This window comes from Pyrus communis, chromosome 1 (assembly GCF_963583255.1).
Source record: "Pyrus communis chromosome 1, drPyrComm1.1, whole genome shotgun sequence".
Lineage (NCBI taxonomy): Eukaryota > Viridiplantae > Streptophyta > Magnoliopsida > Rosales > Rosaceae > Pyrus > Pyrus communis.
Window position 1 is genome coordinate 4,041,989 of NC_084803.1, and position 15,923 is coordinate 4,057,911.

Sequence of the window (15,923 nt, forward strand, 5' to 3'; positions counted from 1 at the left end):
GTTGATTACTATATTGCCCTTACATAAATAAATTATTTTCATACTAATTAATTAAATTCTTAATTAAATTTATATAATAAAATTAATCTATAGAAGCATATATAAATAGGTTTTATTTATTTATTAAAGATGGCAAGAATGATGTTGAGTTCATATAAGTTGTTTACTAATTCACTTCAATCGGAATGAAAACTAAGTTGATGACTAAATTGCCCTTACATAAATAAATTATTTTCATACTAATTAATTAAATTCAATTCTTAATTAAATTTATATAATAAAATTATCTATATAAAAATATATAAATAGGTTTTATTTATTTATTAAAAATGACATAATGAGTGTCAAATGAAGGGCAATGTTGGGATAATAAGAAACAAGTAAGGGCATAATAGGAATAAAAGATGCATTCCTGATTTCCTGACCCTCAGGGAATTCAAATATCTCACAAAACTAGGGAATCTCGTTACTCCAATTTCAGGAATTGAATTCCTTGTTTCATGTGGGCTCCACCACTTTTTTGATTCCTTAACATTTAGTAAACACTAAAATACTCCGTAATCAAAATTCAATTCTTTTTTCTTATTCCGATTACCCTTACATAAATGTGTCATAGATTCGTTAGTTAGGAGTCGCGCTTGTCAACAGAGTCCTTTTGCAGTGGCTCATTGTAAAAATGTACAAAAACTCACGTCCAACAAACGGACCCAAGACAGATGAAAAGCCCAAAGCTACGCCCATGACAGGCTTTGGAGGGAAAATTAGCATGTGCAACCGAGCAGAAGCAAACCGAGACCGAGCCCAGTCACTGCCTTTAAACCGCCAATGACTACTATCCAGGTGTCACGAAGAGGAGAGAGCAATAGACAGATGAAGGGCTCCAAATCGAATGAGAATTTTGGGATCCTCAAATTGTGTCTGTTTATCGTACTTCATGTGGTCATCTGACGAAAATTGACCGCACGATGTACGGTAAACATATAGGATTTGATGATCCTCAGAATCTTCACAAAGAGTTGAGGAATTGGAGAGGATCCTCATTCTTCCAAATCTTACATGAAAGCAGAGGATGACGTCATGACCTAATCGAAGGGCAGTCGTCAGCACACTTGCTTCTATATAAGAGAAGAAGGACAACCAGGAAAGGAGAGTTCATCAGACAACCCTAAACTTAGTAGTATTGTTCCCTATCCTTAAACGATCCACCAGAGGCCTTGGAGTAGAGAGACCTGCACCCCACCTCCTGAACCAGACCTCTTACCTATGTATTAGGCCCAAGGCTTCCTTTTCTCTTTCATATAACATCTGTAACTCTATGCAAGTATTCAACAATACCACAATGAACGTGGCCGATTATGGGCGTATCATTATATACCTCTGTATCAACATTACTATTAATTTCTACCACAATAGCCCTCTACTATAGTGGTGGAGAGAAATGTTGTCTTTGTACCGCGGCGTGAGTTCGAACCCTATCATCTTCTTAATCTAATATCTAATTTAACAAATCTATCATTTGACAAAAAAAAAAAAAAAAAAACATTACTACTAAACCCAAAACCCCTTGGTATTCACATCCTAAGGCCCCCTAAAAACCACTAATGTTAACCTTACCAATCTAAGCGTTAGCAATGCTTACTTGCACACAAATTATAATTTAACACGTATGCATAAAGTTTTCTTTGTTAATTTCATTGCTTTGATTTTTTATTTTTTTTTTCTTTTCATATTGAGACTGAGCTATGATTTTCAAATAAGATAGAATAACTCATTATAAAGAAATTTTCGTCGATCACCTCAGAAGTAAACTTTTCAGCATGAGGGTCATACTACCAAATAGTGTCACTTATTAATAATATAACATGTGTATGTTATACATGCATTAAACTCATAACATATCAGTCAAGTTATTAATTTTTATTATAATACATAAAAGTTAACAACATGTGGCGCGTTGTGACGTATCAATACAATGTGCTTATGCATTGAACAAAAAACCAGTGTGCTTATAGTTGAAGTTTATGTTTAGGCAGTGATTGTTGACTTTCGAGTGGAGTTATACCTAAATCTTATTTTGAGCCAGTTATATTGTGCTTTCCTGCCGATATTTGGTACGAATTGTGAAATTTTGGGCCTTGAATTCTTCTAATTACCTAATAATTTTCTCAAGTATTTAGGAAACTTGCCACGTTATAACATACAAACAAGACTTGTCGCATGATCTTTTAAAAGTCAAACTTTGGTGCGCATTCTAATTACAAATGTGACTACTGCTTGCAACAATGTAAGCTATTTTTTCAGAAACACACAATACATGAACGAGTACCTACAAACAATGGGCGCCAGTAAATTGGCTTTTTTTATATTTTATTTACTTATTTTGGATATTTAATTCTTATTTAAAAAAAAACCTTAATTTTCAAAATTTTATGTAAAATAAATTCATTAAAAAGGTAATTAACATCTTTACGTGGGATGGGGTTTTGTTTCCTTCAATTATTATTATTATTATTATTTATTTATTTATTTTTTCACTTTGATCTTGTTTTTTAAAAAATTGTTAGTTTTGAAAGTTGTAAGAAGGGAAGGGTTTTGTTAGCATTAGTAATGTTTCCTTAAATCTGTCTTCTCCCTTTATATAGAGATAAAATAAATATGTTGGCCAGCCAGTCTTTGGAAACAGCCCTTGTGCTTAACGCTTCTATGGATATATAGACCCTAATCCTATATTGTAGATTATAGACTTGATTACAATAAGTACGTGTAAGTATTATAGTCAGTTCGAATATAATTACGTGATTTACTAATTCATGTGTATAATATGATAAAATACATACAATAAGCGCCCACAAATTCAATAAATATGTTGGCCGGCCGGCCTATGTATTGCCTTTATGTTGAATATTTCACGGATAGATATCATCCAGTAGAATAAAAAGTGAGTTTTTACTTTTTTAGGGTGTAAGTCGTATAATCACGTAATGTAAGAGAGAACCAGTCCATACTGTGACAGAGTCAAATGTCTGCACGGCATTGCTGCTGAGAACACTACTAGAATTGAATTTGACCGAATTAATTTTTTTATTAAGTTGATTATCATTTACACACAGAATTGCCAAAAATGAATAATAAAACTTATTTTTGCAAGAAATGAGGGTGTAGTTGGTTTTGAACTTGACCACTGAGCTACTATCTCCTGTTTTTATTTATTTAATTAAATAAATAAAACTTGTTCATAGAGGGAAAAAGAATGTTTAAAAAATATATATTCACCAAGCACAAACGTAAGATAAAAAAATAAATAATTAAGAAGTGTAATGTGGAAAAAGTAATAAACTTAAACCTTATTTTTCAATTTTGGCCTAATTGATCTTTTCAACAAGTTGAACTCACCCACATCAGCTCTTTGTTCTTATCTATAAATTTCTTTATTTTGAATTTTATTTAATTCCCCGATCTCGTGGGCTTTGAAAAGTCGAAACTCACCACCTTCTTCTTCATATGCTGCTCAAGTTTCAAAGATGTTATTAATTTCTAGCTCACCCCTCTACACAACCAATTTATATAAAATCCATATTTCCTCACATCACCCCCTCCTCCTCCTCCTCCCCCTCCACCTCCTTTTTCTCATATTTTTCTCCATAAACCTCATAAACCTGATTTTCGCAGTGGAAAATTTTGGGTCCTCCAACGAATAACCTACAGTAGTTTTGGTGATTTGTGCACAACATGAGGAAGACCAAGGTGAATAACCAGAACATGTTCATGAAAATCATCACGGTGCCCATCAGAGCTCTGAGCAAGGCCAAGAACTGTTACATCAGTAGCATCACGGACGTGGGCGGCAGATTGACCTACGGCGGTACCCCTGGAGGATTTAGTGGTAATCGCGGTCGAGGCCTGCCCAAGAGCTACAGCGTTAAGACAACTTCTTCTAGGTCAAGGGAAGATGATGATTATTCCGAGCTTATTAGGGCTGCGTCAGCAAGGAACTACGAGGAAAGGATGGACGTGAACATGATCATGCAAGAGCACATGAAGCGATCGGCTACAACCACGACTATGCGATCAGTTATGGGATCGAAAATCGGATCTAATAATCGGGCTGTTTTGCCAAAGTGCACCGTGGCCATGGGGAGGATTGATGAGGATGCGCCTGAGGATTTTGATGAAGGTGCTGCTGGTGTCGAGGGTGAATTGTACCCTAGAAGCAGAAGCTATGCTGTTAGAAAGAAAAGTGCTTTTGCGTTTTGATTGTTGATCGAACGCATCCAATTAGGCGTCAGTCGAATTCAAGACCTGCTGATATTTAGTTGTACAGTGAAGCCAACAAATTACAAGAGGACGGACAATTCTTTTGTGGTTTTGATTCAATTTAGAAGCGCTGTCACGTTTGAAGCGGTTTTGCTTTGTATATATGCATTTTGCTTTACTTTTTGTTCATATGAGAATTGAACTCGCGAATTTCTCTTTCAGTGGAAGTAAGGATATATACATAAGACCTTTTTAAGGATTGTTAAATATGCTCTGCTGCAAATACAAGCAAAATTATGAGAAAAGGAAAACTAGGGTTATTGCTTAATTAGCTGTTTTCGTTGTTCTGGTTGCAGAGGAAAAAAAGAAGTAGAATTATATTTTGTCCTTTCAGATTTACGTTCAATTTCAAACTCATACAATGTAATTAAAAAAAAAAAAATAGAAGACCAATTTGAAAGTTGACTTTCTATTACATGCAGCACGAACACTATATTGTTTTTATTTTTTATTTTTTATTTTTTTATTTTTTTATCGTAGGTGAGTAACAAAATGACTTACATTTTTAGTACTTTAAAATTTGAAGGAGATGAAGTAAGTAATTTTCTGTACCGTAAAATTCAATCAAGATATACAGTTAACTATTATGGAGGATGTATTATAATATACGTGATTGAAAAATTTATATTTTAATAATAATGTAATAGAGGAAAACTAATGAAAGGAGTTTGAAAATTTTGAGTTTTAACGATAAGTACAAAATAAAAGGTAAAGTGAATAGTATCATGATTGACTTTTTAATGTAAAAATATAATTTTTTATTAAAATGAATAATACCAGAAATTTTTCGTTAAAATTATGATGTACTTGAGCAATAGTTGCACCAAATACATGATAGTATGGACACACGCATGTGGTCTAATGCGACGACGAAATGGAAGCCAATGACAATTGATATTTTCAGAAAGTCATACATATCATTTAAAGCTTTGGATAAACCAAAATTTTATTTAATGCTCTGGAGCTTTCTTGTGATGTCCACTTCATTTAAATCGTCACGTAGCTTCACAAAATTTCTGTGGGCTTTTGGCCCACCAGAATATATTGTTGTGAGCATTACGTCGCAGTTTTTTTGGACTTAAACTCCAGTTTTGGGCTCATAGCTTTTGAGGTGGCAATTCGGTTTGCTGGTTGGCTTTATCTCTTCTCGAATTCCACACAACGATTAAGGTTAATTTATGGTTGTTAATTAAGTTAATCTGAACATAACATATGATTAATTAGTTTACTTGTCACAAATAAAATAAAGTACATGTTCACATCAACTAAAAGAGTTAAACTTCTCATTTGCAAAAAGAGTTAAACATGTCTTTTTAATGTGAATTTAAATGAGTAATTTCTATATCATTGTAATTTTATCAAATTTCATGATACGCGTAATTATATAATTTTTTATTTTAATTTTTCTTTGCGTTTGGGAAAATATGAAATTTAAAAGTTGAAAACAAAAGATAAAGTAGTTATCATATGATTCCGTTTCAGTGTTCTTTTTATTATTATTTTTTAAATTGAAAACGCAATAGTTTTCAAACAAAGTTAGAAGTTATAAAAAGTTATTTCATGTAACCGAGACACGTTCACGTTCATAATGACAAGTACCATCGCTAACAACCTAAATCTTGTTATTTTGTATTCGTGTCGTTTTTGAGTCAGATTTGTCGTCCAAAATCACCCTAGCCTAAATTTATTAAAACGCCCTTACATTTATCCTTTCCATTTGCCACGAAATCAAATCAACGACCGTTCCCGTACCGCCACATAACCGCCCCACTGCCGAGCCACACTACTCTAACTCTAACTCACAGTTTCCCGTGCAACCGTCGTTCGGAGTCCAGATTTTACCATGGAGGTTGAGAAAGGCACAAACCTGTCGGATATCGAGAACGACCTCGACGAGGAACCCGGCGAGGTGATCGAATCGGCGCCGCCTCTCGAAGTCGGCGAAGAGAGAGAGCTCGGTAGCTCCGGCATCAAGAAGAAGCTCCTCCAGCGCGGCTATGGCTACGATGCCCCTGAGTTCGGCGACGAAGCCACTGGTAATTGTTTCTCCAGAAAACGCTTTTGCTAAAAGCACTTGTGATAAAAAGCATGTTGAAATTTGATAAAACCCATACCTGCTGCTTGTACAATCGAGAAGTATTGCATTTTCTGCTAAGGGCTTGTTTGGTAATCCTTTTCTAGGAAGCATGTTGAAATTTTCATTAAAAATTCAAGTGCTTCCTGAATCCTGAAGAAGCAGTTGGAGGCGCTTCTTAAGTTTTTCTGGCTAGTCAGAAGCACAATTTGTTACCAAAAGGCACCTTTAACCATTCCAGAAGCAGTTCCAAACAGGCTCTAAACATTGTTAGACGTGCTTTTGATCATCTAAAATTGCTTTTAGACTTCAAACAGGCCGCCCTTAGACATTTCTTATCTCAATTAATAATATTTTACAGAAAACTGATTGTGGAAATTTGGATTTAGTGCACTATGTTGGGACTTTGCTTGATGGGACGAAGATCGAGTCCACTAGAGATGGAGACGATCCTCTCACTATTAAGCTCGGTGAGGGCCGAGTGGTGAAGGGTTTGGATTATGCAGTCGTGACTATGAAAAAGGGAGAGATTGCATTATTCACATTACCTGCTGAGTTGGGCTATGACAATGCTGCTGTTCGATTTGAAGTTGAGCTCATATCGTGGATTAGGGTGGTGGATTTGAGCAGAGATGGTGGGATTGTTAAGAAGATTGTGGAGAAAGGAGAGAGGAACGAGCTGCCTAGTGATCTGGATGAAGTTCTTGGTAATCTGATTCCTCATTATGTAAGCATGTAATTGCTGCAAACCTCAATTTTAATGTTTTTATTGGAACTTTTGTTGCTAATGCAGTTAAGTATCGTGCGGCGTTGGCTGATGGCACTGTTGTTGCAGAAACGCCAGAAGAAGGAATTGAATTCTATGTGAAAGATGGTAATTTTTGTGTGGTTTCAATGTGGAAAGGCAACTCTGTTTGAGATGTGCCGAATTGTGATAATTGAATAACTCTGTTATCTGCGTGTGTTTCAGGTCATTTTTGTCCAGCATTTCTGAAAGCAATCAAGACAATGAAAAGGGGAGAGAAGGCCAAATTAATTGTTCAACCTCGGTGTATGTCTTTGTATTCTTCTTATCACACTGCTATTTTAGAGAAGAAAAAATTGAACCTTTTAACCATGAAATATTTTAAATAATTGTAGATGCCTTTGGGGAGGAGGGGAGGGATGCGAACGAGGGGTTTACTTCTATCCCTCCAAGTTCTGTGCTCAATATTGACACGGAGTTGGTGTCTTTCAAGCCAGTTATTGACATTACAGGTGATGCCAAGGTACTAAAGAAGATCTTGAAAGAAGGGGAAGGCGCATGGACTGCTAATGAAGGTGCAAGTGTTACTGGTAAGTTTATTGAGATGCCCATTTTTATAGCAATATTACTGGAATCATGACATAAGTGTATAGCTAGGCTTGTAATTCCTTGCATTTGAAACATATAATAAACCTATGACAATCACAGTTAACTTAAAACTGCTATACAATGTCCAACTGTTGCAGTTAGCTATATAGCTAGGCTTGAAGACGGCACTGTCTTTGACAAAAAGGGAGTAGATGGAGAGCAGCCTTTGGAGTTTATCACAGATGAAGGTTAGTTACTCCATTGCATCTCTTTTTTCTGTTGTTTGCATCTTTTTGCCTGATAATCACAAGAAGAAAGCTCAAAAGTAGTTGTGGCTAATATCTGCATCTTACTATCTGTAGAACAAGTGATTGCTGGTTTAGACCGAGCAGTTGCAACAATGAAAAAGGGAGAGCTGGCAATACTGACCATACATCCTGATTTTGGATTTGGAAGCGTTGAAGTAAGGCGGGACCTGGCTGTTGTACCACCATGTTCGAATGTCTTCTTTGAAGTTGAAATGTTAGATTTTATCAGGGTAATGACCATTTTGATGAACTTGTGGAATTTGCAATGATAATTTTCTAAGATATTCATATTTCCTAAACTTCCTAAAAACATAATGTGGTAATTTGGTGTCCTTACTCATCATATATACAGCATAAGCTAGAAGGCACATATTTTCTTAATTTCTCTCGCAACCATTGCTTTCTCAATTATTACTCTCTAGTTTTCTTTAATGAAAAGGAAAAAGCACCATGGGAAATGAGCAATCAAGAGAGACTTGAGGCAGCAGGAAAGAAGAAAGAGGAAGGCAACCTTCTCTTTAAAAAGGGGAAGCATCAACAAGCAGGGAAAAAATATGATAAGGTAACGGAATGCGAATTTTTATTCCCAAACTAACCGTAGTTTGGTTCTATTTGAACTAAATTCATATTTATTTGCTGCTTTCCTCCTCTCAGGCTGCTGATTATGTTAGTGAAGATGGAAACTTTGGGGATGATGAGTCGAAGCTGGCAAGACCACTGCGAATGTTATGTTGGTTGAACGGTGCAGCATGTAGCCTAAAACTAAATGACTTTCAGGAAGCGATCAAGCTATGTTCAAAGGTAAGCTGTACACAGAAAGAAAAACATGATGACAAAGTCTCAGCTTCTTCTAGCAAGACTACCGTTCTACACGTCTCTCAATGTTCAGAGATAATGTTGAGGCAAATCTCATCATATTTTCTGAATTCGATCTTGTACAGGTACTAGATATCGAGTTCCACAATGTAAAAGCCTTGTACAGACGGGCACAAGCGTATATGGAAATTGCAGATTTGGTCTTGGCTGAATTAGACATCAAGAAAGCTCTTGAGGTTGATCCTCATAACAGGTAACTGAGAAACTGATCTTTGTAATCCCGTATTCCCGATGTACTCCGTGAAGCATTATATGATTAGTTTTCTTTTTCAATTTTCCAGGGAGGTCAAGCTGATTGAGAAGAACTTGAAACGACTTCAAGTTGAAAGCGACAAGAGGGATGCTAAGCTCTACACGAACATCTTTGGACGAGCTACAAAGGTGAATATTGTTTTTTTATGTTTCATCAGCTCTGAATAATTTCAGTGACAATATTGCAACTGAAATTGGCCATCAAGGTCCATCTTAACAGAGATTCTTTACTGTAACGGCAGAAATTGAAAGTCGAGGACGAGAAAAGATGAGGCTGTGGCGATGTAAATGGTTGCTGATACACTGGTTTCTCCCTCGCCTGAAAATTAAGTGGTGGTTGATTCTTGTCAAAATGTCTGATCATGATTCATGATTTGTGTATGCGTAGAGAGACAGTCAAAGAAGGTACGGGTTACATAAACTACATCAATGTATGACATATACTGAAGGTAACGGCTGGAAATGCGTTGAAGGATTCGAGAGAATTTAACGGGTGAAGATGAGTCACTTAAAAAGACAATACACTATACATCGATGTATGGCTGGATTTCTGTTATTGTCCCTAAAACCGTAGTATTGCATATGGAAGAAAGCTTCCCCTTCAAATTTTGGTTTTCCATCCCCATCTCCGACAATCGACGTACAAGGAATGTGTTTCATTTTATGTTTACAACAAATTATTTTATAACTACTATGATACAAGGGAGAGCCGGATTTGAACTTGGTTGACACCCGCCCAACTCGCTTAAACCCAAATTTGGTCCATTCTTTAATTTGAAGTATTTTTGTCAAAACATAGTTCAAACTTATTTTTTTGGGTAAATTACACTTTCATATCTCAGGTTTGGGGTCTATTTCAATTCCTTACAACATCTTCAAAACAGTTCACTAGTACTATTTTATACATCCGTTACATTTTCAATCCATTGATCCGTTAAGCACTAATGTGGCCATCACGTGGCTGCCAAATATGTGCCCCGTGGCAAAAAAAAACAATTTTTTAATTAAAAAAAAAAAAAACCTAAATCTTCTAAATATATTAATTTAAAAAAAAAAAAAAAAAAAAAAAAAAACTGAAGTTAACCTTCCCGTCATCCCCCCCAATCCCCGTTGTCCCCTCAAAACCAAAAACCCAGAATAATCCCCCACACCCCACCCGCATCCTCCCCCGGCCCACCAACCCCCCCCCCCCGGGGGCGCCTGCATCTCCCCCACTCGCGACCTCCCTGCGCACCCCACCCCCAACCTGCGACCCTCCCTCCCTCTGCATCCATCCTCTTCCCTTCTCTACACCACCCCCCCCTCCCGGCGCCGCCCCACAAACTCCTTAAATCCACATCCATTCCACGAACCCGGCGATGGTGAGACAGAATCTGGGTTTTTTTTTTTTTTTTTTTTTTTTTTTCTGGGTTGCAGGTAGGGGGGTCGGGGGAAGAAGATGAAGATGGGGGAGATGGGTTTGGGGGTTGCGGGGAGAAGACAGGTTTCGGTATTTTTTTTTTGTTGAGAAAATTCAGGTTTAAAAAAAAAAAAATTATTATTTTTGCCACGTGACAGGCATTTGGCAAGTGGCATATATATGGCAGCTACATCAGCATTTAACGGATCAATGGATGGAAAATGTAACGGAAATATTATTTTGAAATAAAATGGTAGTTAAGGTATGAAAGTGAAATGTTTTAAAGATGTTGTAAGGAATTAAAATAGATCCCAAACCTGAGGTATGCAAATGTAATTTACCCTATTTTTTTTTGTCGAGAAAAACATAGTTCAAACTTGAGTTAACTAATAAAACTAGAGACGCTTACATATAATGTCTTATAAATAATAGAAGGATGTTGCTATCTATATAGTACTTTTTATTTTTCACTCTTGTTAATTTATGTTCTTTGATCTTTTTCAATCACTCGATCCGACGATTGGAAATTAATAGGAGTATGAAAAGTAAAAGGATATGTAAATATTTATAACAAAATATAGCGGCCATGTTTCCTTTTGTTTCCGAATTTCTGCTTCTGCGATTGATCAAGAAGCCTTCAATTCCAAATTGTAGTTTGTTTTGTAGAGAGAGAAATTCAAGTGTGAATAGCGGCGGAGGAGAGGGGCCACGCGGGGAGGGAGGAAGTTGGTGAAGGGGTAGGACCGTAGGTGGAGTTGAAGATGCGGTCGAGGAGGGTTTGGCAAATGATGCGAGGAGGGAGAGGGGGAGTAGGAAACAAGCGGAGGGAATGCGATTTCACGTGTCGAAGGATCTGCTCTATTTTTCTCACCGATTTTCTGGATATATATTTACAAGTTTTATGCCTGCATATTTCCTAAAATACAAAGTTAATTTTTCTTGTTTGTAATCAATTAACTAATTTGTCGTGGCTTCAATTACTACCAAAAGCCACGGGCCTTCCATTCCTCACTTGTCGTTGTCTTATCCCAAACTCATGCGCTTTAGGCCGCTATATTCTCCGAGTCACCGTAACACCGCACGTTCAAAGTATAACACTTTATATATATATGTAGTGTATATATATGCGCACACACAGAGAGAATACACACACACACACACACACACAGAGAACCAGGATTAGTACCAGTTAATGATGTCACGTCGCATGGCAGGACTTTCTTCTTCTTGCCGTGGTCTGCAGCTGCTTCTACTTCCGCTTCTACTCCTACCTCTTTCAAATGTTTGCTCACAGATGCTTCCAGTCTCTAACTCACAGTTGGTTAAATTTCTTCCCGGATTCCAGGGACCTCTTCCTTTTGAACTTGAAACCGGGTACAAATCTCACTCTGTAAGTGATTATACAACTGGTTACAAAGTTTTAATAAATTGCAAAGTTATAAGGACGCTAAACAGACAATAAACAAGTTTTAAATTGTAGTTGGTATACGATTTATTATGTGTTTAGTATCTCCTAATTCAAGTAAGCGCGTTCGCGTATAACTTTACGTTTATGTCGATTGTTAGGTACGTGGGAGTGGGGGAAGAAGAGGAGGTGCAGCTCTTCTACTACTTTGTCAAGACAGAAAGGAAACCTGAAGAGGCTCCTCTAATGCTTTGGCTAACTGGTGGTCCTGGTTGCTCTTCCCTCACTGCCCTTTTGTATGAAATAGGTACGTAAACTGTTAATTAACACAGCCAATCAACATTATTGCTCATTAGGCCATATTTAAGAGAATGAGAGAATCCATATAAATTATTAACAATAATTAATAAGTTAACAACTAGCTAGTCCTCTTCCTTAAAGGTTTATTTGGTTTGTTCGAAAGTGCTTTAGGAATGGCTCAAAACCGTTATAAGATAACCAAAATTGCTAGTTAAAAGTGCTTATGAATGATAAATGAACTAGAATTTTAATACAGACGTTTTTAGTACAAGTGCTTATGAGCATAAAACCTCTTTAGTTGTACTTTGTTACTCTCACATCAATCATTGACCTTTTTCTGCATTTTGTAGGTCCATTAAATTTTAACATTGAGCAGTACAATGGGAGTTTGCCTACATTAACCTTAAATCCATACGCATGGACAAAGGTGATAATATTAACATCATCATCTTACGAATATAAACAAGAAAATTAAATTACTCCTTTACTTGTTTTACATGACCGAATTTAAACACGGAATTAAACCTTTGTTTTCCGAATGGCATTTTGATCTCGAATGACAGGTATCTAGCATTATTTTCGTAGATTCCCCGGTGGGGACTGGATTTTCCTATGCAAGAAGTTCGTTTGCTTCTCAGCCAAGTGATTCGGAACAAGTTGGGCATGCCCTCCAATTCTTAAGGAAGGTAATAAGAAATATTAATACGAACTTAATTGGGGTCTTAAACATCATTTTAAATACTTCTGTGTCATGATTCCCACCTAATAGTACTTAAGCAGCAACATTTTCGTATCAGCTTAGAGAGTTATTAAATCGTCTGTGGCGAAAAGAAACAGACATGGTTGCCACTTGCCGTTAATTATAGTAGCTTTTTGGTATAAAGGAGTAGTTGTAATAAGTTCAATTAATTTTAGTTCTCCATTTTCCTTTTGTTATGAAATGTTGTTCAATTGCACTTTGTAGTGGCTTGTTGATCACCCAGAGTTCATGTCGAATCCTTTCTTTGTTGGTGGCGAATCATATTCCGGCATTCCTCTTCCTGTTCTTGCTCAGTTAATCTCAGATGGTATGCAAATAATTGCTAATTAGCTTAATATATATATATATATATATATATATATATATGTGTGTGTGTGTGTGTGTGTGTGTGTGTGTGTGTGTGCAGTTAGTTTGATATAGCTAACTTGATAGTTGGTACGTACTGCAGGCAATCAAGAAGGAGTCATACCCGCCATAAATCTGCAGGTTTATAACTATGTATACTTGTATATTCGTGTTAACTGTCTATTTTGTGTTGGCAGCTTGTGTCACAATCCATGTCAGTGAAATAATTACGACGGAAAAATCGAATCGGTAGTCGTAGCAGTAGTAGTGTAGTTTTAACTTCTAAGTTGTGATCCATGCTCATTTTTTCAGGGTTATATACTAGGGAACCCATTAACAGTGCCACAAGACGAACGCAACTCACAAATCACATTTGCTCATGGGATGGGACTTATTCCTGATGACCTATTTGAGGTACGTACTAATTTGATCTCATATTTAATCACCAATTAATCAACCTATTAAAAGTACTTTTTAATAATTAATGAGCTAAAATTCATATAAAGCAGTCCTTGGAAAGAAGTTGCGGAGGAGAATATCAAACCATAGACCCCAGAAACGCAGAGTGTTTGAAACATAAGCAGGCTTATCATACTGTATGGTGTAATTACCCGAAAATTAATCTTTCTTAACCGTCTTGCTTCCTAGTTTTGATCTCATGTTTTTCATGTACTGCAGTGCATTTCACAAATAAATTTGGTGCATATTTTGGAATGGAACTGCGAACTTGTTTCTCCGAAACCTCCTCTTCATATGCTTGATAAAAGAAGATATCTCTCAGAATCAACTCCTCCTCCTACATTAGACTGTCGGGTAACCCCCTTCGTCGCTTTCTACTAATTTTCTTGACCTAATACTTGTTGATAAGGAACATTTCTTGAATACAAGCTCTCGATTTTGCGCAAAAAGTTGGTCGACCAGACATTACTAGCTAAGGGAGATCACAAATTCACAATTAAGTGTTTCTGTGCATGCAGAGTTACGGATATTTGCTTTCTGAATATTGGACGAATGATCAGTACGTCCGTGAAGCCCTTCACATACGGAAGGTATAGGTATATACGATCGAGATGAATACTGAACACTATTTAAATTGGTAAAATATATATTGAGATCAATCAGGGGCAGAACTAGAAAGTTGGCTTACCGGGTGCACAACTAAGTGGTGACAGATGTAGGACTATCCTCATTGCATTTAGCCAACCCATGCTATTGTGTGCTTACAGACTTACAGTACATTCCCGCTCTTTAGTGCTCATTTAATTGTGCATTTAGGTCAATAATGTTATAGGTTTATAAAAAAATAAAATCATATATGTATAGGACCGGAAGCTCAAATTTATAAGATGGTTGAGAAAAGAGAGGGTTAATGGACCCTTTATTACTTTAAGGAAATGACTAACTATAAAATTTACTAAAAAATATTTTCGTTTCCCTGTGAGGATCGAGTGATAGAGTTACACAGGAGATTTTTGAACTCATTTGTTTAATGAAAGAAAATCGAAAAAGAGATATTTTGAAAGTACGCAGTGCAGGGAAGTATAAGGAGATGGCAGAGATGCAGCTACGATAGGCCTTACGAGTATGACATTCACACCAGCATTCAGTTTCATGCAAAGCTTAGTGCTCAAGGCTATTATCGCTCTTTAATATACAGGTGATGAGGAATTTAAATTTAATTAACATCTCCATATATATATATTTTCCATGCATGAACTATGCGTTTATATAATGTTTAAATATTTTTTAACTTCAATTTCTTTGATTTTGTTAATTATTTCAGCGGAGACCATGATATGATGGTGCCCTTCATGGCTACACAAGCATGGATTAGATCCTTAAATTATTCCATTGTTAATGACTGGAGACCATGGTTTGTCAAGGGCCAAGTCGCGGGGTACGTATATATTTCTGATACGAGCGATATTGATGGAAAGAGAATCGAACTTGGGGTATCTTAATTTTAGGTTTCGATTGGGTTTGAGTTTGCTAATCAACTTTTACCTTGGGGATGTACGATGTAGGTATACGAGGACTTATTCAAACAGGATGACCTATGCTACCGTGAAGGCAAGAAATAGTTTTCGATCCAATTTTCTGAATTTCAAAGGAAGATTTGATTCAACTTGAGTCTTTTTTAATTTTGGCTTTCTTGTTTGATTATAAATTTGCGAGTGCAGGGGGCGGGGCACACAGCTCCCGAGTACAAGCCCGAAGAATGTTCAACTATGTATACAAAGTGGTTATACGAGGAACCTCTATAAATCGAGAAGAAAACTTACACGCAATCGGAATTAACAGTGAGATCTGCAGAGAATCTCAATCCGTATTTAAGAAGCTTAAGGTCCAGATTTTAAGAAAATATTAACTGTCTAGATAATTTTTCTATTTTTCAAATGAGGAATACTAGTTACCTTCCTCTATTATATACAACGTGGCCATTATTTTTACTAAAAACTAAATATTTAATGTGCTAAAAATGTAACAATTTTATTTCCACTTGTACCCCAAACAAATCTAAGCTAAACAATTCTTTTAGTGTAAAATATAGGTAAAA

The 15,923-nt window shown here is 36.4% G+C and overlaps 3 protein-coding genes across 4 annotated transcripts; all 3 read left to right on the forward strand.

Annotated features, from left to right (window-relative positions):
- Positions 1 to 3,729: 3,729 nt before the first annotated feature.
- On the forward strand, positions 3,730 to 4,254 carry LOC137713251 (uncharacterized). Its single transcript, XM_068452546.1, has one exon. The coding sequence runs from the start codon at positions 3,730 to 3,732 to the stop codon at positions 4,252 to 4,254; it is 525 nt and encodes a 174-aa protein (XP_068308647.1).
- Positions 4,255 to 6,076: 1,822 nt separating this feature from the next.
- Positions 6,077 to 9,851, forward strand: LOC137747812 (70 kDa peptidyl-prolyl isomerase-like). Of its 2 annotated transcripts, none has more exons than XM_068487956.1 (12): positions 6,077 to 6,350; positions 6,778 to 7,095; positions 7,182 to 7,262; positions 7,359 to 7,439; positions 7,529 to 7,723; positions 7,880 to 7,969; positions 8,084 to 8,259; positions 8,469 to 8,591; positions 8,684 to 8,830; positions 8,971 to 9,098; positions 9,187 to 9,286; positions 9,378 to 9,851. In XM_068487956.1, exons 1-12 carry the CDS (start codon positions 6,158 to 6,160, stop codon positions 9,528 to 9,530), a joined length of 1,785 nt encoding a protein of 594 aa, XP_068344057.1. In that variant the 5' UTR covers positions 6,077 to 6,157; the 3' UTR covers positions 9,531 to 9,851. The 2 variants fall into 2 exon arrangements, with proteins under 2 accessions (XP_068344057.1, XP_068344060.1); XM_068487959.1 differs by having other exon boundaries at positions 6,078 to 6,350; positions 9,400 to 9,851.
- A 2,240-nt stretch (positions 9,852 to 12,091) lies between these two features.
- LOC137731358 (serine carboxypeptidase-like 18) lies at positions 12,092 to 15,847 on the forward strand. The gene is made up of 13 exons (XM_068470463.1): positions 12,092 to 12,268; positions 12,612 to 12,688; positions 12,825 to 12,947; positions 13,226 to 13,328; positions 13,470 to 13,507; positions 13,679 to 13,780; positions 13,876 to 13,962; positions 14,045 to 14,179; positions 14,344 to 14,415; positions 14,902 to 15,023; positions 15,150 to 15,263; positions 15,391 to 15,436; positions 15,547 to 15,847. The coding sequence occupies exons 1-13, from the start codon at positions 12,109 to 12,111 to the stop codon at positions 15,628 to 15,630; spliced, it is 1,263 nt and encodes a 420-aa protein (XP_068326564.1). The 5' UTR covers positions 12,092 to 12,108; the 3' UTR covers positions 15,631 to 15,847.
- Positions 15,848 to 15,923: the final 76 nt, after the last annotated feature.